Here is a 26,437-nt window from a genome sequence, read left to right as displayed (position 1 = left end):
TGTTCATGTTACAATAAAGACAAAATGCCTCATCTGTACCTAAACTGAATATACTCTGGTAAAAAGAAAAGAGGCCAAAAACATTTTAGAGATGTGGGAAATCTGACATACTGTACATCTTATACGATTCCATTGGAAAACAAGTAGTAGGAGGTGAAACGTAAAAAAGAAATTAACTTGCAACAACTTTCTTCTTTTAACTAGGGTTAGGCATACACGTTAAAAATAATTTGCTAAAACGTCTTGTTTTACTTTCAGTACCTCAGCAACATTGAAGTCTATTTTCATATCACATCTTCACTTTCCAAAATTTGCCCTTTCTTGTTTCGCAAAACTGCCTCAAGCCTGACTGATGGTGATTCTGAAAAATAAAATCCCCTCTCCTCTTCAGCCTTTTAACCACCACCTGCAGGAATGATGGAAAAATTGATTTGTATTTTCATCTACCTTTACTGAAAACCCAGTTCTCTCTGAAGAAAAGTAACCCCAGAGCATGATGCATCCACCACTGTGCTTCATTTTGTGTGTGCTAAATGGAATGTACGTAATTGTGGCCCAAAAGTTCAAGTTTAGCCTAACATTTCTAACGTATTCTTCCACCAGGTTTTGGAAGATTTTAGTCAGATGTGAAGCAGGAGATTCTTTAGTCCTACAGATGGTTAGTGAATGCAGAGAATTAAGAAATGCCACCTCCAAGTCCCTCCAGATCCTTTAGTGTTGCTGGTTGTCTCTTCTAAACCTTCCTAAAAAAGGTTCATCTCGTTTTTCCCTTTATTTTTCCCAAATATCCAGTTTTATAATGCCTTTTCGTTCCATATTTCTCATTAATTTCTCCACTTTGCCATGGTACACAGATATTACTGTGGACTTTTTTGTGTTTTTGTTCTGACTCCTTGGTACTTTTAGATTTCTGCAAACTACAACGTAAGTTAAAATTAAAAAGCTTAATTGTAAGTTAATCAGATTCACGATGGCTGGTATGAACACAAGAATGCCGAAATCTAATAAGAAAGGTTCGTTTCAGGGTAATTACATTTGTGTAGTTGCACTAGCAGTTTGTTTTTCAGTTGATATTATTCACAACGTCACAATAAATGTGTAAGCATGTTTTTCTAAATTTTTCTCAGTCTAATTTTGTTTGCGTTTCACAATTCCTCATTTCAACAGTGTGAACTTTTTATGTCCACTACTTAAGTGTTTAGAAAAGCACACGTCAACAAAAGATAACAAACAGAATGTCAAAAAATTATATTCATGTGCATTGCTTATGTGAAGTGGTCAATTATTCAGTAATGTTCCAAGTTTTTAGAAGATTTGTCTATCACGCCTCTTTCCCATCCAAGTGTAATAACGACGTAAAGCCACTAGGTGGTGCTTCAGTATACGTGGTAAATAAACAAGATTTCCAGACACACGTTTACAACAGAAACTACAACTGTGTCCTCATTGGGTGCAATTTTGTTGAATCCTTTATTGAAAAAAAGAGAAAGAAACAAAGGAAGATATTAACATTATTTATAACTGTCCATTTGACAATCATGTCAACATATATTTAGACAAAAATATGTGAATCAACTGTATTTGATAAAGACATGGAGTACGACCGACACATATTCCAAACATAAAAGCGCCCGTCTTTTAAAAAATAAAAACTTCTGCACATCCCAAAAAAAAAAAAAAAAAGTAATCAGTGAGGAAGGCTGAAGAGATTAAAGTACCATCACTCCGCTGTAGCTTTGGAGGCCGCGGTTGGTCGACAGACGAAACTAAACCTCATGTCAGAAACAGAGCCGTTATATACAAACACCACTGAGGCCGCTCTAAAGTTTTGTTGTTGTTGTTATTCTGATTATTTTAAGGTACAACATTTAATCTGAAACATTCCCCATTCTTCTCGGTTCTCAGTTTACACTGATTTGTGGACGGCTTCATTCAGAATGGACGTGTACAAACCAAACTCGAGTAAACATGCTTCTGCATCCGAGGACACAAATAGGAGGTCAAGGGTCATCTACGGCGGCTCGTGCTGCTGTGGAGGGAACCCCCGTCAGGTCCCCCTGAAGCCTTTCTACAGCTAGGTTTAAATGTTTAAAGAAGGCAGCCAAGTCAGTCAGACAGACGATTTATAAAGTAAATCTGTTGAACATGCAGCATCTTTTTGCTTGATTGTTGCAAATATTTCTTCGCCGTTTTTTTTTATTTTTTTATTTTTATATTTATGATTATTTTTTTACTTTTTTGCTTTATCTGAGTTTAATGTATTGAGTGTTGAAGCAGCAGCAGCAGCACACACAACAGCCCTGGATCAGAAGCGAAAAACACAAACTGATATGTTTGGACGTGTTTTGGCTAAAAATGAAAACAGTCATTGCTTAAACACACGGTTCGTAGTGGGTTTGTGTCTGTTAGCGTCTGCTTCTGCCTGCAGGACTGTGAGTGCTTCACCCCTCTTGAGGGCAGAGGCGTCTGGTGCAGTTTGGGATGAGGGGAAAGTCACGGGGTTCATCTTTGCATATCTCACGTGTCGCTTCGTTTTCATCATCAGGTCTGCCTTTCGTCGTCGACATTTAACAAGAAGTTACAAAAACAGAGAGCTTTATCTGGAATGAAAAACAGACAGTTATATAAATGGCCCAATTTTTTTTTTTTTTTTTTTTTTTACACAAAACAGTGGGCAAAGGGGATAAGAATAGGCTTTGCTTGAGCACACGGATACAGAGAGGTGAGGAGGAGGAGGTGGAGAAAGCAAGAGAGCCTGAAGAGTTAAAAAAAGACAAAGAAATGTAAACGTCCTTCCAGCCCGAGAGGAGATCTGATCCCACTCAGAAGCCAAGCTGTGGTGATTACCACACCATTTACCACAATCCACAGGATAACAATAAAAATAAACACAGTTTGGACAATTTTCAATAATAACCCATTGCGTAATGCAGCCAGTTTCCTTTTTTTTTATCCCTGACTGGACTCTGTTCACTTGTGGGAGGCTAAGGAGGAGATGAACGTGTGTATGCATTCTGACTGTGTGCGTTAGGCATCTTCCTGGGTTCTGTGGGCCAGCGTTTGAGTCTGATAATGTACATTCTAGCATAGTTGCATGTTTGCTTGTAAACTCGTTTGGACCCGCCGCCGACGACCCTTCATCAGTGCATCTCGGAGTTGAGTTTGTCCTGGAAGATGTACAGGTTGTTGGTGGCGGCGATGGCGATGATGTTCTCGTTGGGGTGCCAGGCCGTGTGCAGGATCTTCTTGGTGAAGTCCAGGCTGTCCACGCTGATGTCGTCCTTCCGCCGTTTCCCGCCGGCGGCGCAGACCCTCCGTGGCTTCAGGACGGCTCTGGGTTTGCTGCTCTCCCTCGAGGCCTCCAGGGTCACGTCTCGCTTGGTGTTGCGGTCAAACATTCGGAAAAAGTTGTTGTAGGCGCCGGTCATAATCACACTGGACAAAGCAAAAACAGAAGATTTGTCTTCTCTTTTTTTACATCACGCTACTTTGATACCCCTAAATAAGATCCAGGATGTGTCATAAGTAAATAATATTTTACGTGAGTGAAATTTAAGGTGTCAGAGGTTTGTTAGAGAACATTAATGAGAGCATCACGAAGACTAACGTTCACAGTAAGCAAGTTAGACGTAAAGTTGAGAAGAAGTTTTAAAAACAACATCAGACGTTGAACATCCTAAGGTGCCGTGTTCAATCCCCACTCAAACAAGAAAAATCTGTGGCTCGAACTCAAAACCTCTTAAAACACGACCGTTCATCCAGACCACAGGTATCAAACCTTAAGCTTTGATGCCTTTGACCAGGTTTGGATTTCTCCAAATTAAATATTTGTTTTTGTTCATCAAAGCACAGAGACCAACCCATTGCATGACCTACCTGTCCGAGCCGTTCCAGGCACACTCAAACTTGTCGAAGATGCAGTCGTTCTCGTAAAGGGAGCACAACTTGCTGCGGAGGTAATCGTGTACCTGGAGGAAAACACGGACAAGGAATAAAATTTTACGGTGTCACTCAGAGACTCTGGTTCACGGCAGACATGCACAAACACCCGAATCTAAGAAAAGAGCAATTTGGTCGAGCTGTCTTAGAAACCATCCACACCATCCTTCACCAATACTTAGGATCGGAGTTTATTCTAATTCAAAAAGCTTTTCCACAGCAACTCAGTTGATTAAAATCCAGTTCAGGTTCATCACACCTTCACTCACACACAGTTGTTAGCTGTTTCCCCTCGTGCCTCCCTTCGACCTTTCCAGTTCAGCACTGTGTCTTTTGGTGATGCAAGTTTTTGCAACCTGCAGCCGCCGTGATGTGCATCCCATCCTTACCTTCCACATTCTGCATAAAGTCAGCAGTCAGTCGCCTTGCAATCAATAAACGGTCAAGCTGAGGTCGCTTTGTGCTTGTACATCACTTTGTGGGACATTTTTGTTTTTCCCAACGGACCTTTCTGCACGGGGTCAAAAGGGACAATGTCAGCTGGAACTGGAGACTATTTTCTGCTGTCTGCATATTCTCTTATAAACAGCAAAACAACCACTGTAGTTTATAGTTTTTGGGCTTTTTATTTGTTCTAGCTCATTAGATTGATGTATGAGAGACGTTTAGTGTGGTTTGTTTCTCTGTTTTCTCCTCTCAAAGACTTTCACGTGGTGTCAGAAGTGATATACACAATATGCATAATAAGCAAAAAACGAAAAAACAAATAAAGGTTCCCACTGGTGCATTTAGACAATGGGACAGATAAATAAAAATGTTCTGTCGTTTTCTATTGTATACACTTTGAAAGTACATAAATCAAATTCCAGCCTTTCCCATACTTTGTTTTTTTGACTTTGTGGGATCTCTGCAGTGCTTTGTATAATCCATGGTAGATCAGATTTGAAACATGACGCTGATTGCAGCGTAGACCTTTATAATCCTCACTTACTGAGAAAGAAGAAATGAAAATGTAATTCATAAAAATATCTCAAATTAATTTTCTGCTACAAGAACATGTGATGTAAAGACATGTCGTAGCAACAAAGTGATCAGCAATGTTCATTCTGTAAATAATTAACAAAGGAGCTGAAACAAAAATTGTGGCATTTCTTACAAAATGTGCTTTGCAAAAGTAATTTTCCTCTTGAGTTTTTTAGCCTCTGTCTGCTGTCTGAAATTTGAAATAAATCAGAAAATTCAGATTGAAGTATCACTAGATATTTGTAAAAGTGCTGCCTATAAATGCTAAAGATAAAGTAACTCTGACCCACATGCTGCTTGTTCTTCTCAGTCTGTCCATTATTGCACCTTCAGGCTACGTGTCGAAGTAATTACAGCAATACAGATATCTCTACATCGTTTACTTTCTTCTCACTCCTGCATCCTTTTCTTTACCCTTCCCGTTCCTCTCTTTTCCATCACGCTGTCCCCAGTCTGCCTCCCAGTCCCACACCCCGGTTCTCCCCCTTGCTCTCCCTCTCTGCCCCCTCCCTCTCTGTGCTGCATTGCAGATCTAGGTGTCAGCCACTGTGTAAGGTATCCCTCCTTCCCGCTTTACTTTATGAGTGGAGGCTCTGCAGCCTATAAATAGCTCCAGCGCGTCGTTGCCTCCCACTCAAGGCTGCCTCAGGGGCCCTCACACGTCAGGCATACCTGCAGGCAGACGTGTCCACCTAAACGCCCGTCACAGCAACACTGGACACTCACAGAGACTTAGCGGATCATCATAAACGAATAAACAGAAACTTGTGTGACCTTTTTTTTTTTTTTTATGTAAACAACCAGAAATGGCTGTTTGAAGAGGAGATTATTTGATCAACTTAGTATTTGATAAGCACGCAAAGCTGTTTTAATCTTCGCCTGACATCCAGTGAACTACATTTACCAAAAGGTTTTAGGGCTGACATCAGTGGGAAGCTTATTCTGGCTTAAATTCAGTTGAATTTTTCCAGGAAGGTTATGTGGAAAGATGTAATCATTAGTTAGGACTGTGTGCATGTGAGGAAAAGTTTCTGCCTCGTAATTAATTTCTCAAACTGTTATTATGAATGGCGGCAACACAGCTTTGGTCAGCCAGCGGCAGAGAAAAAGTAAACACAATATGAGTTTTGGAGGATAAGTCTTAAAAGTAAATTATTATCGTTAGGTTTGATCTTGGAGTTGAGGTGTTTTATGGCTTTTTCCCCCAATTGTTTTAAACAAGATGTGGTAAACTAAAAGTCTGCAGACTTTTTCAAATAAGAATTGTATAAATACGATGATAAAGGTGTTCGTATAAGACTTCTCTAAATAAGACGGTGAGAGAGAACCAGACTTTTTGGGCTCTCTGTCAGCAAAGCTCGATATTTAAACCAGAATGTTTAAATAAGTTAAACCCTGCTCAGGGTTCAATTTGACTGAGTGTGCACATTGGTGAGATTCACTGCTTTATAAGTGGGTCTGTTTGTAAAACTAAAACCTTATAGAGCAACGCTAAATGTAACCCTGCATTTTTAAATATGTCTTATGTCAATGGATTTCACACTTCCATGTGGAATATTTCTAGTAATAAAAACAAATATCACAACAGTTTTCTGGGAATTGTTAAGACGAACGTATGTCACAATATTTGAACTTTTTGGGTTGGAAAAGATTTATCTATTTGTGACATGTATGTGTTTCTATAATTTCGGCAAACCTGCAGAGCCTAGTGAGAAATACACATGAGGTATGATTTAAAGAGTTAATGAAAATTTGCTAAAATACAACAAAAATCAAGCAAATTGGGCTGAAAATCTGCAGAAGAAGTTGGCTCTTAAATGCCTTTCTCAATCTGGTGTTTAAATATATATAGAGCACTGAAAATAACCATTAAACACAACAGTATGAAGAAGGTGGTAAGAAGTACAAAACGCTAAACAACATCTGAAATTAGACCTTAGAAAGACATTGTGCAACAGTCAATGCACATTTGATGCCTAGTCTGCTGATACTGTATATTAAAGACTATTCACCAGACAAGACTCCACTGCTGAAGAAAAACCATAATGCAACAGAACGCTTGGATGAGCTAATGAAAATCAATAATATGCTCTGCTTATATGAGATCAAAGTCTTTAAATGTCATGGTTTGCACCAAGTCTGAAAAACAACATCATGGAGTGTTCAGCACATGGTGCTTTGTGTGATGAACGAAAAGGATTGAAGGAGAAGTTTTAGTGAGATTCTAAAGATTAGTTTAGTTCAGATTCTTGATAAAAATCTGAACAACAGATCTGATGAATCGAGAGTTTTGCTTTTCAGCAAGACATAAAGACCCCAAACACACAGCCAAGGAAACTCTCAGTTGATTTCTTAGAAAGTTCTGTCAGTAGAATGGTTTGGTTAATCAACCAATTTCAAATGATTGAAAATTTTAAAAAATAACTGAATATCAAAGAGCAGAGAGGAGGCTTCTAAAACCTTCAGAAATTAAAGACCAAAACTTAATCTGAGCAAAAAATACCCATCTAATTCCTGCTCACAGGAGACATCTAGAAGTTGGTGATATCAAAAAAGATCAACTAAAAATATTTCCGTAAGCATGTTCATTTCACCACATTGCATGAAAATCAACTTCTGGATTACATTGTGCTGATTTCTTCATCTGTGTGGATTTCTTGGAGTGCTGCAGACATATGGTGTCACATATCAGTTGTCACACAGACCTGGTATGTCTCCAGGGGCTTGCTCTCCATGTTGAGGTCCCACACCTTTGCAGTCAGGTAGTCTCTGGTGAGCAGGTAGCGACCGCTGTGGCTGAACTTCACGTCAGACACAGAGGAGATAATCTCGGAGAAAAAGGAGCGAGCGCTAGGATCCTCGGGCTCCTCAAACACTGCACCAGGTGAAAGAGATAAAGTAGGAAGAAGGTGAACACCACTGCTGTTTAGCTTTATAATAGAGGTACAATGTGACTCTGATGAGTTTTCATGGTGACAGTAAGGCAAAGACTCTTTAAGTGAGCCGTTCTGAGATACTGCTACGTGCTAACCTCTGCAAATTTTAGCTATTTTTGCCAATTAAAATAAAAGCCCTAGCTTCAAAATAAGTATGGTTTGCAAAGGACCTCAGCATCACTGACTCATGGTCAGAGCTGTAAATCAAATGATAGACATTTCAGCAGGAAGAAAAGGGGCAATAAAAAAGCAGCCTTGGTACCTTGGGGCCCTCGCATTAAAGATTAAAGGCACCTACCGTCAATGATTTGTGTCCCTTAGTGGAGGCAGATTTATGAAACTCTGTCCCATGTTCCAAATAACCAACATGTTGAATGAGACCTAGTGGATACTGCTGATATGCTGTCAGGAACTTATTGACAGGTTTTCTACACTTTAAACTAAAACACACAGATTAACTAGATTTTCTTGTAGTCCACGTTCTATATAACATGAACTACTGAAAAAAAGCAGTAAAACAATGAATTAAATAAGATGTTAGTGTTCGAGACAGTCAGTTTAGTACATTACTGGACGAAAAGCTCACATGCTAATGCGCTGCAGTCACATGTGACTGCCATCTTTCCCAGCCTGGCTTTAATCAAAATGAAGCCTCGGCTGTATAAAATGTTCTAAAAGTGTCAAGAAATCAATTAACCAGCACTTAAAATGTTTTTACTAGAATGCCAAATAAAAAAAACAAACAAAACAGACAAACTAATAGCTCAAAAGCATAGTTTTAAAAATCATCACGGTTGAAGTAAAAAAAGAAAAAAAGATCACTTAAAATAACCTCTGACTGCGTCTCGGCAGGAATGCTTACATTTGGAGTGCTTGTCGCACAGCGCTGCTTCTCTCATGTCACAGAGGCGTAGGGTGCCTTTGCTGCTGCTGTAAACAAACAGGTTACAGTGGAGGGGGTGAAACTCTGCAGCTGTGATCACCTCCGTCAGATCCTCCATGTTTGCTGGTTTGATGTCCACAATGTCTGATAGAAAGAGGCATTGTTCAGGGAAACAGCAGAAAATCAGTTACTGCTTTATTCTGCAAAAGTAACCTATCTCAAATACCCAGAGATTAAATTAAGCTATTTTTTTTAATTCACACACACAAAAAATGTTTGCAAAGCCTTAGAATGATAAAAACACAGCCGACACAGACTCCAAATACACAACTGAATAAAACAAACTAATAAAAATATATCTTCAGGGAAGTTGTTGAGCGAAAAGTAATTCCATATAAACTGTAATAATATAATCCTGTCTGGGTTCTGGATGTGAATGCTTTGCAATCCAACCTGGATTAGAACCCAGAAAGGGGCTTGAATATTTATGCAGCTTCTGCATTATTCATTAGGACATAGTTTCACTCTTCAGCAATAATACGCCCCTCCCCCAACAGCAGGGGTTTTTTATCTGTACAGTAAAGTGGGATTTGCAAAGTGGAAGTTGTTATGTGTGTGTGTGGGAGGAGGGGTGGGGTTCATGCAAGTATGAGCACACGCTTTATTGATGTACTTGTGTTTGTGTGTGAGAGTTGGAGTCCACATTGCCTCGATTGTGACAGTAAAAGGATACTGAAGCTGCGGTCAGTGATGTCTAGATGCCAGAGGTTGATCCTCAGGTCGTCCGCCGACATGTAGGTCTCGTAGTCCGAATTGACCGAGATGGAGTTGATATGGTACGTGTGGGCGTTGGCAAACACCCGCCGGGGGCTCACCTCCACCATCAGGTCCATCGGCTTCAAGACCGGCACCTGGAAGCAAAGAGCAGAGCAGCATTATGTCCCTTCTGGCTGCTTACAGGGAAAAAAAAATTGCCAAGATATAGCAGACATATTTCATTTAAAAAGCGCTACTATATATTAATATTTAATGTTACAACCCATTAAATAAAAGAAATGAGAGAAAAAAAGATGCAGCCTTTACTGGAAAATCAAAATGCAATAATTCACGTTATTGTAGGCTGAATTAGTTCTCCACCAGTTAGCGACTGATTTAAGTCCTACTACGAACACCAATGCTCTAAACAATTTAGATCAAGAGCAGATGTTCGGCTGAAGCAGCTGCTCATGTTAGAGGATTCCACCTCCCCCATTAACTCACTCTCATGTGTACCTTGTGCTACTGACCCACTTTTGTACATGTAAGCACAGCTGAATCCACTGACCCAGTTTCACTGGCCAGCTAACAAACCACAATATAAGATAAGATAAGATAAGATAAGATAAGATAAGATAAGATAAGATAAGATAAGATAAGATAAGATAAGATAAGATAAGATAAGATAAGATAAGATGAGATGAGATGAGATGTATTTATACCTGTAAAGAGGTGACTGTAGAGACATCCTTGATGCGACCTTCTTCATCCTTCAGGTTGTATCCTTCTGGTCGCTTATCTCTTTCACTCACCTTCCACAACTTTATGGTTTTATCTGGAAAACAAATCAGGTCAATTAGGCAACTTATAATGGGAATTTCTAAAAAGGCATCGTCTCTCGATGAGGTCTGCAAACCCAGACATGTTGGAGGTGTTTCCCTAGATTTTTTTTTTTTACTTTGCTTTTGCTTTTCTTAGGATCTTGTTGAGCTAAGGAAATGTGTAGACGTGAGGACTAAGCAGATAATGAGCCGTTTATAAAGACAAAAAAAGCAGTCGCTTTATTAAAGTATATTAAGTAATTTATTCTGACAGAGAGCAGCTTGTTGCAGCCTCACACACACCTACCTGCAGCCATTTTTATAACACTGAGTAATTATGTCACAGTATAATAGGATGGAGTGAAATCCCTCACTTATCCCAAAGACCCCCCATAACAAAAAAGTAAGAATATCCCACGCAGCAAAAACAGTTTCTCTATTTGAAACACTTCTTGCTACAGGATCAATCAAAGCTTTTGCACATCAATCTTGGCCACCTAAATTGGCCTTTTTTCACAAAATATATTACAAAAAAGCAGCACTACAAACTTTTTTGTATCCATCTCCTGACTTATACTTTTCTGCAACCTTTTCTCTGATTTGCTTGAGATGTTTTTTGTCTTCAGGCTATAATGCTAAGCAGAGGTATTAATTAACCAATGAATGGACCTTCCAGACACATGTCGTTATACCACAGCCACTAGAAACACAATCACTGCACTCAGGTCATCTCTATTCCACTTATTATGAGACTACTAGCACCAATTGGCTGGATCTCAGTTAAATTACGTCAGTCTCTTTAAAGGGGGTGAATATTTATGCAGTGGCTTATTTTAACATAGAAACTAACTCAGATCAGTGCTTCTGTGTTCTGATTTTTGTGCGCATGCTTTGTGTTCTCAAACACCCATTCGATCGTGGCAGATAAACATTTGTACTCAGCCAGGTTACTTCCTGTTAAAGACGAGTTTTCCTCTCCACTGTCACCACACGCATGTTAGGAAGGATTGTCTGCTGTCGCCAAATCCTCGTCCAAGAGGAGGGAATGCTGCAAGCAAGTGACTTGATGCAACCTGCTGGGTTTCCATAAATATAAAACTTATTTATAAACTGAATTTAACTGCATTGTTTGATAAGTAGGATCAATTTTCAAGATGACTCATTTTGTGAATTGGCGTTACATAAATAAATTGCATTGAACTAAATTTTTTTTATGTTAGACATTATTTGTTATTTTGTTGAAATTTACACTTTGACACTAAAGTTTTTTTTTTTTTTGCTATTTTTTTTTTTCAAAAAGTCCAACTTTTGTTGATTGTGGTTGCTTTGTAAAAGCAATAACAAAGGCAAAACATCCCAGGTACCTTGAGTAAAATGATTTTCAGTATTTACACACAAAGCATCTGATGACTTCTGCAAACTGTTTTATTAATAATTAGCTGCTGCAGCAGCAACACATTTTTCAATCTGTTGGTCAAATAAAGGGAGTGTTTACCTGCAACTGCTCCCTGATAACAACAGAACGTTAATCTCTCCACCAACCTGGAGCACCACATGTTTACTACTGGCTTGAAGTGAATTTTCTCATCTTGTTGTGAGAAGTGTTGAGGTTATGTAAAAACTAAATGTCATATAAATTTCATTAATTTTTTTTGGCAAAATCCTGAAAAGGGACAAAAGAAACAACACGGACATGTTGTTCAAATTCACTTCATACCAGTACACTGGAAATACAGACAGCTTCTCCGTAGGTTCAACACTAATCTGCTGAAGCAGCTCCCACAGTTTTCATACTCTCCATCATGAATAATATAGAACAAGAAGAAATCAATAATGTGGCTCTCAGGGTAAACCTACAGATCTTACCGTAAAGCCATAAACTTTGGATGTAGAGTATAAATCCCGACTCCTCTGCCAAGCAACACAAGCTTGGGATGCTAATGCAGTTTACAGTTTGTGAAGCATCAGGTAAAGTAAAATCTGATGAAACTCAAATAAAATATCTAAATAAATCACCTTTTCCTCACATAAAAGTCTGAAATCCCGTCAGTGCGGACGCTACACCTCTAAAAGAAAATAAACCATATTTTCATATAGCAAACTGGATAGCTTAAAAAAAAGAACCAGAGGTTCTGTTCGCACAAAACCGAATCAGTCGCATCAGTTTAAATGGCCAGAGCGCTTAGTAACTTCTACATTTAGCTATTATTTGACTTGTATGAAATCAAATGTGCTATGGTTGTTAAAATACTCAGTTCTAATGGTGGGCAAAAATTTCTGCACTATTTTTCTAAGAAAATTTGAGTCAGTTGAGTTGGAGATGCAAAAAACCTGCAGAGCCTCAACAGCCCTGCAATAAATGAGCTGCAGCAGCCAACACAGTTTCTCCTTTACTGCTCAATCAATTTAAGCATCTTTTTAAAAACATTTTGATTGTTGGTGCAAATCCAGATTTGTTCTGTCACATTCACAACATACCAAATTCCACAATATTATGGGTTATACTGTCGACAGGGGTTCACTTATTGAATTCTATGATATGTAAGCATTTTCTGCTACTTTCATGTAAAGCACTTTGAATTGCCTTGTTGCTGAAAATGTGCTATATAAATAAAATTACCTTACCTTACTATGAAATGACGATACTTCACTTTTATATCAGGATCTCTGCTTTGACAGATGACTCTGATGCATTACAGCCTAATATCGTCATAACGCCCACCTCTAGTTAAAAATTGGCCCCGGCTTCTTTAAGATGTGTCTGTGCAGTGGGTTGTTCTCTGCTCTCACCATTGGTGGAGAGGAGAAAGTGAGCAGCGTTCTGCTGAGGCAGCCATCGGATCTTATTGATCTTCTCCTCAATCTCCAGACTTTTAAGGTAGTCGAATTCGGGCTCATGGCTCTGAAAGGTGCTGTACACATTGTACTCTCCCTGGGAAAATGGCTCAGACTTGCTCTGTGGAAAATAAAACATGTGAAACATGCAAAGTTAATGTCCGGACCGGATTGCATCCTTGATAATGTGACGAAACTGCAGCTGGAATAGAAGACGGTTTATTTGTTACTGTTGTGCAAAACTCCTTTGTATTTGTTCGGAGCATTGATGTGTGCTCCTACCTCTGGTTCCCTCTGAAAGATGACCACACGGCCTCCTTTGTCCCCTGTGGCCAGGAGCTCTCCTGTGTGGTTGAACTCTACAGTGGAGATGATATCCGCTGGAGCAAACAAGACAAGGAAACAAAGATGGAAAACCAAGAAGGAGATATAGTGTGAGAGGAAAAATGGAAGAAAAGAGACAAAGAGGACAGAGATTAGATAACCGACCACACACCAGCATTCATCTGTCTAATCTAAACAGGGAGAGAAATCTAAACTATAAAATGTAATTCAGCAAAATATATGTCATTGTTGATTGTCAGATAGATACAACTGATCTGCTACGTTTCCCCAATGTGCAAGTGTTTACACGACATTGTGACCGAGTTACTGAACATACAATGCATCTTCTATTAACATGTTTCTGCTTTTTGTGTTTACGACAGTAACCCCACCAGGGGAAAAAAAAACAAAAAAACAAGCAGTCAAGTCCAAGTGACCACTGAAGGATTTCTAAACGACGAGTCAAAACAATGAGCAAAAGAGTTGTTGAAGAGCCCAGATGCACTCACTGAGCGCTTCAGAAAGACGTGGGGACAGGAGGTAACGTTTTGCTTATGCTTATGAAAGCAATAAGTAAAACACTAAACTGTAACATCTTCAATTCCACTGCTGAAAAAACAGCGTGTTAAACTTTCCTTAATGTTTGCTGCTGAAGGTCTGTAGAAACCAGAGAAATACTGGTCTGGAAAGATCAGGTTGAACATGAACTCTGTGGATGCTGTTGAACACACCATGTTTGGAAGAAGAACGGTTCTCCAAAAACATCAAAAGTAAAGTTTGCAGGTGGGAACGCCATGGTGTGGACCTCCTCAGAGGGACCAGCAGGCTCTATTTATTTTGAAGCAAGAATAAATGGAGAAATGCACCAGGACATTCTTGATAACAATCTGAAGGGTTTCCAAGCAAGAGATTAAATACAGCATTTATGATTATAGTCTCCTAAAGCATCATCTTAGAGAAGACAGTCAACATGTAATGTGTTCACTTCTTGTTCTGTTTTCCCACAGTAATCTCACTGTGTAATTCTTCATCACAGATGAGCAGATAAACACTCCTTTTACAAATGATAGCTGAGCTGTTAAGTGTTAAATCTGTCATCTGTACACTTGCAAATACAAAAAAAAATTATGTCCGGTATCACCAGGGTGATGACTGCGATCATCATCGTCATTGTCATAAAAATCAAATGCACAGATGTCCAGTGTTTTCCATGGATTGTTTTTCTTCATGTCGATGCATTCGAAGGATTCACACTAAAAGGATGACTTATTAACAGTTAAAGTTTTGCTCTACGGTGGAACAGAGACATTGCATGTTGGAAATGTTTGAACATGCACAAGTTGTCTGTTAATATTAGGCATGGCCACTGGCATTATCTGATTTATTTTAGCTTTTACATCATGAGCTTATTTCATCATAAGCTCATGATGAAATAGGTTTGAGGTTCACAACAAGATGTCCGTAAATTTGTCTGGTGTAAATTTGATGTCCTTATTTTGAGGTTTTGCCTACCCCTTCAACGACTTCTCTACCAAAAGGAGTTCATATTCACTAACTTATGTGTGTTTTATTTTCAGTAATTTACTCGTCATTTGTCTAATTAATGCTGATCTAAAATGCGAAAGTGAGAACATTATTCTTGTGCTAAAAACACAGACCTGCTGTAACTCCTGTGTGAGGTTAGTTTTGGAAATCCACAGAGGTTAGTTTTGATAGATAATGTCCTCACCGGCTTTGTCTGCAATAAAAATAGAGCATGGGGAGCGTATTCATTGAGAGCAGAAGCCTGTTTTGTCACGGCCTTGAGAGAGAGGAGAGGGAGAGATTTTATGATGAGTGGAGGCAGGGACTCATCACCACTCTCTACACCAACACAATATTACTCACCCTCATCTTAACACACAGACCGTAACTGGTTGTCATTTTTTTTCTTTTTACTATGTTTTACATCATTTTAATACAGTATTTTTTATGGATTTTAAATGGGCAATCTTATTATTGTATTTTTAATGTTTCAAATCTCTCTCATTCTCTCTTCTCTCATCCCAGCCCCCGGCCGCCTGACTGTATCCAACTGCGTACATAGTGGTGGTGGTGATGCTGCGGGTGGAAGAGAAAGGATGGTAGAGGGAAAAAAGGCATTGGGATCGAGGTGGAAAGGAGAAAGAAAAAAGAACAGGGACGAGGGGTCCTCCACTGGTGAGTATGGGTTGCCACGGTAACGAGCCGATCCAACCAGTGGAAGTACTCATAACGGCTTGCCGTATATGGAAGTGTGATGAAGGAGGAAGCGGGATTCATCAATCTAATTCTTGCAGGAAGACGCAGCGCGGTGAAATAATTGCACTGCTGTTTGTCCGCCTTCCAAAAATGCTGCTAAATTATCGGCAGGGGACGGAGCGCACGGACAGCAGTGAAGAAGCATGGGCTCTGACTCACTAATAAGCACAAGCCTGGTCACCTGAGTGCGCACTGGCAGGCAGAAAAGCATATTCTCAATGCTCTTTGTAAGAGAAAGAGAGCTAAGAAAAACCACAGGAGGAGCACACAACGTAGCCGACGAGAATACGGGGCAGACACTCCACCCTCTTTATCTTTGTGATCCTATTTACCTCCTCTGCAAACACACACTTCTCACGCCCATCTGTCTCTTTTGATCTTCTCATTTGGAGAAATCTACAAGATAAGTAAGAATAAAAAAAAAGAACATGCCGGTACAGGTACAGCATCAGACACAAGAGGTTTAAAGGGGCCTGAGAGTGGAGATCCCTTCCCCTTTTTGTCCTGTGAGGTATAGGAAGTCAGCCATGTTTGGATGCAACAAACAGTGTCTGTGCATTAGTGGGCGGGCCTGAGTAGCTGTCACTCCACAGAAGCCGCACGAACACACGGTGACTGCAAGTGCATTAGCCCGCACGCTGCATGTCAATACACACGACTCTGTCACACAGAAAAACGCTCAAATACGCAAAAGGAGGGGGAAATATTTGAGGGAATAATCAGCACATCTTCTTTAATTACCTACACAAATACATGAGAACACACTGAAAGACATAGGGGGAAACAAATTCTAATTTACATCTATAGTACCGTGCACTTCTCAATAAATTCCCTAAAATATCCGGTATTATTTGAAGATGTTTTTTATTATTTCTTAGTAACTTTCTTTACATTTTTCTACAATCAAAGCTTGGTAAACCTACAGGAAGGTTTGGCGTAGCTATTCATTGATCAGACATCAGCTGTTTCGCTCTAAAGTCCAGAAACAGTCGCTGAAGCTCAAAGAAAGCTAAATCATCATTCCAAGAAGGCTGATCAAGTCTAAACCAAAGCGCTTTGCAAACATATTCACTCCTGTTTTGTGAGTAAGCCAAAGAAGTGTGTGAATGTGAAGCGCAATCAACCCCTTTTATATTCTCCTTTTATTCTTGAAACTGATAAGTCAGATGAGACCAAATTTTAACACTTTGTGGCAGAAGAGCGTCTCACCATCTCCAGGGTAAAACATATTAGTGGCAGCATTATGTTGGGTTTCTTGTTTTTCAGGGTTGGCAGGAAGATGAGTGAAGTGTGTTAGTCAAATGTATTGAATTTAATTTAGAAGTATCAGGGTAAAGAGGGCCAAACATAAATGCAAACCATGGTTTTACGACTGTATTTAGAAAAGAATGCATTATTTAATTTCCACTTTGTCAAATAAAATCTCACTTAAATATGTAGAAGTTTAATGCTGTAACATGACAAAGTATTACGACTCCTAAAATGCTGCACAATTTGATAAATAAACTTTAGGTTTATGGTAGTTTAATTAATCTTAAAAAGTGAACTGTTTTGTGGGAGAGGCTTTGTGATGTTTTTTTTGTTTGTTTGTTTGTTTTTTTAAGGCAGGCACCAAAATGAACTAAAGTAACAAGAAACTAGAGATCTTTTGTTTGAATCCTTTTTTTTTTTTTTGTTACATTGTGAGAAGAGATCCGTGAGAGACGAGGGTGGTGAGAACCCAGAGAGGGGAAATCCTTTCTCCTAGGGTTTCTGTAGGGGCAGGATGGGGGTGGCAAATGTTCCAATTATAGAAATCTCAGTTCTGGGTAAACACGGACCATTAAAGCCGAGCCAAAAACACACACTTAAAAGCAGTGACAAGCCACCACTCAGCAGGAGACGCACGTGCATGTGTGTTGGAAACGGTGTGTGTGCATGCCGCAGCTCAAGCACCCCACATTTCCTGTGTGCATGTGCACAATTACCCAGCAGAGAAATAAACAGGACGGAGGGAGAGGAGGAGGAGGAAGAAGCGCCGGAGGGAGATGTTAAATTGATCCCTGTCCTGCAGTTCTGCAGTTATCTAAAAAAGAAAAAAAAATCAAAAATAGTGCTTGTGTTTGTGCTAAAGGTGCACGTGTGTGCAGAGGAGGGGTTTAAGCCCAGCACAGCAGGGAGTCTGCTGTTTCTCCAAACACACATCAGCACAATGGAGCAGGGCTGGTATGAGCCTAATGGTTATAGACTCAAACAATTAGAATCATAAAACCAGCATCAGCTTCAGAACATGCCGGATGCTCCAGCTATTATTTAGCTGCAAAAATATAACTTAAAGACAATTTTTTATGTTCTGAAGGTTATCTTCTGCAAGTATGTACAAAAGCAGAAAAGCAAAAGCAGTCCTTCAGTAGATTTGTTGATCCTCTCTGTGCGTTTATGGATTTCTTAAGCAGAAAATATGGAAATGTTACAGAGGATGCAGCCTTATGTGAGTGGATTTCTACACTTTAAATATATCTTTGTGTTCAAAGATTCAGAGAGCAACTCGTCCTTATTAGCATTCATAGACAAACAGATCTAGTTTTATTTCAAGTTGACAAAAAAAAGAAGTCAAAGTAGGACAGCTAAGCTTTGAAGAAGGCAGCATGTCATCTGAGGTTAAACTATTTAAAGATATCTGGAAAACGTAGATGTAATTCACACAGAACCAGCCTGATGGAGACAAAAATAAATCTGCAGCTACTAGAATAAACTCACCTATAAAGGATGAGGCAGACAGATTGAGACAAAGGGATGTTTGAGATATTTATAACAATCAGACTCACATGAGAATCCACCTGTCTGATGCACACACTCACTCATGATACCGCATTCTCTCACACACACACACGCACGCACACACTCAAGTCTATCATGTGTCATTTTGGGGTTGTGTGTGGCGCAAATGTGTGACATAGATAGGACCTTTGGGAAAGAAGAGGATAGAAAACAGACCTTCAGTGTAAGAGGCAAACGGCTCAGGCTCCAGAGAAAGGGTAGTGATGTCGGAGCACAGCACCTGGATGGGGCTCAACATCCTGGGGGAGGACTCCAGGGTGGAGAGGGGTGGACAGGATGGGCGGAGCTCTTCAGGCTATAGCCAGGAGCAGCCCTGTAAGAGGAGCAATGGTGGACGGCAGGGAGAGGGAGGGGAGGGAGGGAGGCAGAGGGTGAGGAAGGGAGAAGGGCCGGGCAGGGTTAAGGGTAGGGACTGAGTTACTACATCACCACATTCGGGCATGAGTACTCGCTAAAAGAAAGAGGTACAGGGAGTGTATTCATGATGACATTATGTCTACGCAACATGAAATACTCACAGGCGGGGTTGGGCAGGAAGGTTACAAAGATGAGGAGATGAACAGAGATAGATACGCAACAGAGAGTTCGTCTTTGTCTTGTTTGGTCCTATTAATGAGATTTAGTAGGTGATAAACTGCTTAGAGAAGGAGAGCAAACCAATTTCCTCCTTGACTAATGATCTGATTTAATTTGGATTTTCTTCATGGAACGTTTAATCGGACGCAACATTTGAAATTTGCTAGATCTTGAGAAACATGTTGGTGAAACATATTTTTTTATAAATTACAAACCACACCAGAGTCGTACGGTAGAAGTCTGCCTTGTGACAGACTGGCGACCTGTCCAGGGTGCACCCCGCCTCTCGCCCGGAAAGTTAGCTGGAGATGGGCACCAGCAACCCTCCCGACCCCACTAAGGGACAAGGGTGTAAAGAAAATGGATGGATGGATGGATGTCTGCCTTGGTTCTGGCCCTGATTCATTCACTCTTTATAATCTATCTGGTCTAATAGACAATTTGTCCTCGATGAATCGAGGTAGAACAGCAACTACGAGCTTCAAGCCATCGCTGTTGCCTCAGTCCATTCAAACATCACACAGAAACGGACAGAACGGTTCCCTGTGTCAACGTTTTTTGTGAAATAGGCAATAAGATATGAAACAAGTTTCATATCTTGTGATTCTTTGAGCTTGTTGTTCATGACTAAAGAGTGCGTCCTCAAAATATTTGAAAAACATGGGCAAGTATAGAATAAATCCAGTTTTTCCACAATCACCTCTGAGTGTTCATGTCAAGAACGAGAAGTATCCCGTTTCTTATTGCTGTAGGAACAGTTCAAAGTGGCAGCCTGCAACTATTTGCCCCTAAAAACAAAACAAATCTATTCAGCCATCATGTCAGCATGATGGTCAGCATGATGGCTGGTGCTCCTTTTTCCTTATATTGTTAGTAGCATAGCTAACGTCTATTAGCAAGCATCCTTTTACAATACTCTCCTGCTTAAGGCCAACACAGTAAGAGAAACAATCTCACAAGTCATACGTTAAGACATCTTTGAGTAAGTCCTCTAGTTCCTGAACCACTTTTGTACAACATGAATAAATGCAAATCATTCAACTCCCTCACTCCTCACTAAAAGGTCATATGACATAAACTAACCAGAAAATCTAAAATCAATCATTATTAAAAGACCTGCTTAATGACCTATGGGTGTTTGCTGAATAATACAGAACTAAAATAGAAATATTTACAGATTTACGGTTTAGTGTTTCATGAAGCAACGGATGCGAAGATGAATTGGCGGAAAACCTGCCAGTCAATCTTCATCTCAGTCAGCTGTGACCACTGGTCAGCTTCTCATTAATCAAGGTCAGTGAATGCACCAGGACTTAGCATTATCAGGAAACAATTATGCTGTTCAGTGTGGATGAAGTTAATGAAGGAAGAAGTCTCCAAGGTAGTTATTTGCATCAGTGAGATGTTTCAAATAAAGTCAGAGAAGTCACACAGATGTACGAAGCTTTTAAGAAGGAAACTAGATGTTCGACATGTTGAGACTGTCTGAGGTTTAGTCAGGTAACAGGAAGGCTAAACCTATTGCACTAAAGTCTATTTATCCTTTAGACCTTTCATGCCCTGTCTGTCATGGCTGAATTTCAAAATGTTGATAAATTTCTCTTTTAAATCTCAGAGTTAATTGATATTCTCTCTGGAATAATCATGAACACTGAATTTCCAGTAATGCTAGCCATGCTAGCTTTGGTAATTGCAGACATAATGTGTTAAAGTTAGCTTAAAATGTCAACTCTATTAGCATGTTGTTATTATTCATTACAGTAAAAGTAGGTTTTACTGTAAATGTTCGGTCAGCGCCATGTTGCTTCTGCTACTAAATGCTAACGGGAAAAAAATTGGAAAAATAGATTTTTTAATATGTTTTTTAAACCTTCTAATATTATAGTTCTTGAGAAATCAGAATTGGTCACAATCAGGCAAAAATATTTAGATTGATCCATTTTTGTTTCAAACAGTACAGACAAAGACCAACGAAAGGAAGAGGACACAAAGAATTTAAGCTGTTCTTGTTTGGATTCCCTCTATGCAGTGAACTAACTATGAAAAACTGTTCAATTATTTTAAATGTTAATATTCCTGCATTTAATTTGTAACATAATCTGATCAGACTACATTAATTTGTTTACATCTAACAGAAATACAAATCTGTCAAACGGTAATCCCTCATCAAATAAAAAATAATTAACTTCTTCACTCAAGAGTATTAATGCTTGATACTTATGTAATTAAAAAAGTGTTATCAGATGAATTTGTGTCTATTTGAAATATTGCCTGTTTCATCTTTTGCTTTAAGTTACCACATGCCTTCACAAAAGCGTCTAAATTTGGATCTTATTGTTGTTTCCTCCTCCGTTTTTTGGACACAATGCTTCTCCATCTGGAGGGGGAGGACGCAGCCGAGAGATTTATTTTGGAAGCCGTAAAACATGTGAGGGGAGTAAAGTGAGAGATGGTGGTTGGAAGGAAGGAGGAGAGGGACAGCAGAGAAGAGGGATCCTAACCATCCATCCCGGTAGGTGTTAAAGCTGCAGCGGGAATCCCTACGTGTGTGTACAGTATGTGCACACACATAAAACACTTACAGACACACAAACATCCATATGCACAAACCCGAGCAAACAAAGGATGCACATAATCTACTCGAATAATACACGAATGAATAAGTCTAAGAAAGGACTTATATTTAAGAGTTACCCTCAAGCATAAAATCCCACATGTCTTTCTGAATCTACCAGCCTCTCATTCACATCCAGAAGAACATTGTGTTTGAGCAGCCTTCAGAGCACTGCTGGGTAATTATTTAGCAGACGCACCACTTTGGAGTCGGACAATGCTTCTGGTTGCGATGGTGGATCGATGGGGTAGAGTGGGGAGGGTGGGGGTAAGGAGGAGGACAGAAGTGAACATGGATAAAAGGTGAAGGAGGGGTGGAGTACGAGAGTCTAAGAGGGAGGGGTAACCTTTTTTTTTTTTTCTTTAATTGGAAATATTTACTCTAATAAGAGGAATATGAAACCGATTTCCTTTTAGCGTGTAATTTATGCCTCTTACTACATTATCTGCCACAACAACCCACGGCGGTGTGTCCACTTCGGAGTGAGCTCATCAGCAATTCCCCGTGAATAATGTCTGTGACTGTGCCTGCGATGTGTGGAATAATTAATACTGCCATTATTGGTGGGTGGAGACGGCCTGTCAGTCATACTGGTCAAGCATGAAAAGCAGGATGTTTATCACCGCTGACTGTTTCTATGGCGATCATAGATGGGTTGTGGGTAATAAGGCTCAAGTTTTACTACGGAAAACCCACCTAAAAATATCAGAAATGTGCAGACATACAGCTCCAGGAAGCAAGAACCTCATTCACACTTGCAGACAAACAAAGATACCTCCTGACTGCACAGGACACACAATCATTTATACAATTAACAGGCAAACCTACAGTATCTAAACTTGGTGGACAGACTCTTGAATTTAAAAAAAAAAATGTCTTCATGTTACAACCACAAAATTTCATTTACTTTTATTATTTTTTTGGCTTTTACGTGATGGACCACTGGAACCAAACATATGCGTAGTTTTCTGAAAAGTAATATGCATATGTAACATATGTGTCTCAAGTCAGTACTCTGTAGGGCCACCGTTCAATGCAAGTACAGCTGCAAATTTGGCACATTTTAGAAAACCTCACATTTTGACTCATTCTTCTGTAAAATAGTCCAGCTCGTTGATCTCTGAAGGTCCTCCAGAGTCTTTACGCTCCTTCTCTGATTAATATCTGTCAGTTTAACTTGTCTGCCATGTCTTGGTAGGTTTCCTGGTGACCCATATTCTGCATTTTAATATAATTGACCGGTGCGTCGAAAGATGTTCAAAGCTCAAGATAGCCTAATTAAAACTTCTTCACATCTTCATGCATGACCTGTCAGTGGTATTTGGTAAGTCATGCTGGTCCTTCACTAATCTTTTCTAACAAAAAGACCTTCACTGAACAGCTGGATTTGTACTGAAGGTATTTTAACACCTCATAGTCTCGAAGACTCGGTTTGATTGGCGACCAAAGTTGCAACGTCTCTTACATTTTCAGCTGGTGTGGTTGGCCTTCACGCCGCACTGTGTCAGACAATACAAACTAATTGAAAAAACGGTCTGCACCCCCTTCACCTGTGGGGGCGCTACACCAAGAACTACTGAAGGAAATAACATGAAAACCTTTGAAAAAGACAGAAGCACAACTTCCTTCTTCACAAAATGTAAACAAAAATGGAGTGGCGTCAGATTTTAACAGGTACAGGATTTCTTTGGCAACAGACCATAAGCCATTTCTCCCACTAGCTCTAGACTCTCACATTCGTTTTGGTTGTATTTACCCAGAATGCCCTGTGCTATAGTCTGCTTCCTGCTATCAGCCTGCTTGGATCCACATATGCTTTCAAACCACACCAGAGTTCACCTTAATTGAACCAAAACCTAGGTATTTACAGGCCAGATTTCACTTTTTAAATCCACTTCAGAGTTAGATCACGCATTCACATCTTCACAAACAAACTGAACTTTCTAGTCAAACGGACTAGAGTTCAATTAAAGCAGACTGAATGGTGCTCGTCAGAATGCAGCCTAAAATACTAATAGGTATGCTCCATAGACAATGAACAGCACACCTTCAAGATTTTCATTTGTCTTTTTTCATCCATTTTACAGCGTCTCTTTGTGTTGATATATCACATAAAATCCCAATGAAGTAAGTTTGTGGTTGTGACAAACCGTAGGAATTTTCTAAGCAGTAGAAACAATTTAAATGGGTTACCTATATCGCTAAGAGGATGATAAATAAGCTTCTAACACTGGCGTGACCCTTTAATGATAATCTGGTCCGGGAAGCACGGTGAGCAATGAGCAGCAAGGAGCAGACCAGTGAGGAAGGACAGACAGGAGATCCAGTGTGATGGAAAGAAAGAGGATTGTGGGAAAATTCAGTGGGTGGTAAGTGCTGCTGAATTTTTTAATAGTCCCTTGGCACAGATCTGATATGCATTCAGTTTGACACATGCACCTGTTTTAAATTCGAGTGGGGCAGCAACAGACTGTAAGAGGTGACACCGGACTTAATACATATTCAAGAATGTAGTTGAAGTTTCTGGCATGTTTTTGTGCGAAATTAAGATTTCCCTCTCTCTCTCTCTCTCTTTCGCTCTTGCTGTCTCTCTCAGACACAATATGAGTCAAACACAAACACATTTAGACTTAGACCAGATCAATTGCTTCCTGTGGTGTAGCAAAGAGCTGTGTTGCACACAGAAGGTCAGCAGGCATGAAAGCACAAGCAAAGCATACAGGCACAATTCTCTGGTCAAAATCCCCGTCTCGAATTTCCAGACGTCTCAGTTCTTTTCTGAGAAATGTTTAAAGTTTATATAAAAATGCTTGTAATGAAATCATGTAGACATTTCAATAGCTAGAAGGCTTTAAATATGGAACCAGAGAGTGAGGAAGGATGGATTTTTAGGTAACGACATGAGGGAAAAAACTGTCTGAGAATCAAAAATAAAACTATTTTTCCTCTCCTCCCTGAACGCACTTACTGTAAATCAAATTGCAGGCTTTTCTAGAGCGTGTGGGAATCCTGAAGCCAAACTAGTAAAACAGCTGATGAGTGAAGGAAGAGAGGAAAACATAGCCAACACAGTTTCTGTTTGCGGCTCTATCTGAACACACCAACACAGACAGAGCTTACAGATTAGGAATCCACCCTAAGCTTGTTGTGTCCCACAGTGAATCCGTGTAAACACACCCGACCTCGTCTGTCTGCCTCTTACCTTCAGTCACATAGTTGTGGTCGGGGAGGAAGCCGTGGTGGTTGAGAGTCAGGGTGGCGTCAGTGTCTTCGCCCATCAGCGGGGATGGGGGGAGCCCCCGGCTCGGCTGGGCAGCGTGGTGGTGGTGGCAGATTGGTGGTGGTGGAGGGGATGGCGGGGATGCCGGCCAGCACAGCGTCCATGCTGCTGCCCGCCGACGCCTCCTCAGCACAGGGGCGCACAGCGGAGCATCCTAACCAGAAGAGGTGACGGGAAGCTGGCAGTGTGCACTTGGGAAAGATGGAGAGGCTTACAAAAGTCCTCGCAACTGCTTCTGAAGACCAGGTGTCAACCTGCAGAAGGCGGATTATTTGAAAACATCAGCATCACTCGTGCAGCGAGGGAAAGCCAGCACAAGTCCACCCTGCAGTGGCTGTTCTGAATATTCTCCCATAAACACACTCAGACATCACAGACCCGACAGAAATGGGTAAAGTCAGTGGATTCTTCAAAACCAGAAGAGAGGATGAGGAAGATGAGAGAGGGGGATGGGAGGGAGGGATGAGCAGAGCAGGGCTCTTGGTCGAAGTATCTGCAGTGCTGCTGCTTCTGCAGTGAAACCACTCACTTGGAGGCACACACACACACACATACACACACAATGAGTTAAAACACACTCTTACCTACACACTCAGCAGCTTGTGAGATTCTCCTCTTCAATCAACCCTCCATGCAGGCTCTCCTCAGCAGGTAAACGTCTCTCTGCCTTCCCAAAAAGAAATGGTAAAATCCTTGCTGGCTTTGCGCTCTGCTGCAGTCTGAGCTCTGGCGTATGTGAGAGAGGAAGAGTGAGAGGTAAGGAGAGGGAGGGGAGGGAGAGGCGGAGAGGATGAGTCCTGCTGCGCTGGTACGTTTGCATGATGCATCGCTGGAGGCTCCACCTTCAATCAGGAGGAGCCAATCATCACAGAAACGAGAATCTGCTCGACCACTGACTGTAGCTGATTAAGTATGATGAAGAAGCAGACAGGATGGAACAGCGGGAGGCCAGAGGGAGTGACAGAGGATCTTATAAGGTTGTAATCAATGAGTAAAGAGGCAGGAAAGGGGTTTCAGGCTGTTTCACTCAGTGCTGAAAACCAAACAGAGCACAGAAATTTGAGTGAAGTAGTATAGAGATGAGAAACTGACTTAAATTTTAAACATGCGACAGTCTTATTCACAAAGCAAAAATGGGCAAATACAGATCATGGGACGACCTCATTTTTATTATCTTCAAATAGTTTCTGAGAGTTAGAACCAAAGCTGTTAGAAACACATTAATAACTAACACAGGATCCTAAAGCCCAATGAATAACACAAGTTATAGTTTTATGTCTCATTACATGCAACAGAGTGCTCTCATTGCAGAAAGAAAAGAAGATTGACCAACAGAACACTGAGCACAGA

General features: G+C 40.3%; 1 protein-coding gene across 2 annotated transcripts; it reads right to left on the bottom strand.

Annotated features, from left to right (window-relative positions):
- Window positions 1-1,446: 1,446 nt before the first annotated feature.
- On the bottom strand, window positions 1,447-25,788 carry LOC106928345 (serine/threonine-protein phosphatase 2A 55 kDa regulatory subunit B gamma isoform). 2 transcript variants are annotated; one of them, XM_015004549.2, is made up of 10 exons: window positions 25,672-25,788; window positions 25,010-25,341; window positions 13,476-13,573; window positions 13,149-13,314; window positions 10,260-10,372; window positions 9,515-9,692; window positions 8,761-8,925; window positions 7,668-7,837; window positions 3,877-3,968; window positions 1,447-3,435 (listed from the first exon to the last, which is right to left on the bottom strand). In XM_015004549.2, exons 2-10 carry the CDS (start codon window positions 25,083-25,085, stop codon window positions 3,141-3,143), a joined length of 1,353 nt encoding a protein of 450 aa, XP_014860035.1. In that variant the 5' UTR covers window positions 25,086-25,341; window positions 25,672-25,788; the 3' UTR covers window positions 1,447-3,140. The 2 variants fall into 2 exon arrangements, with proteins under 2 accessions (XP_014860035.1, XP_014860034.1); XM_015004548.2 differs by lacking the exons at window positions 25,010-25,341; window positions 25,672-25,788 and adding an exon at window positions 18,774-19,058.
- Between the last annotated feature and the right edge of the window lie 649 nt (window positions 25,789-26,437).

Source organism: Poecilia mexicana, unplaced genomic scaffold (genome assembly GCF_051168715.1).
Source record: "Poecilia mexicana isolate PSO_F unplaced genomic scaffold, ASM5116871v1 scaffold_10, whole genome shotgun sequence".
Lineage (NCBI taxonomy): Eukaryota > Metazoa > Chordata > Actinopteri > Cyprinodontiformes > Poeciliidae > Poecilia > Poecilia mexicana.
Note: the sequence above shows the minus strand (reverse complement) of the source record. Positions and strands in the feature narration are given on the sequence as shown.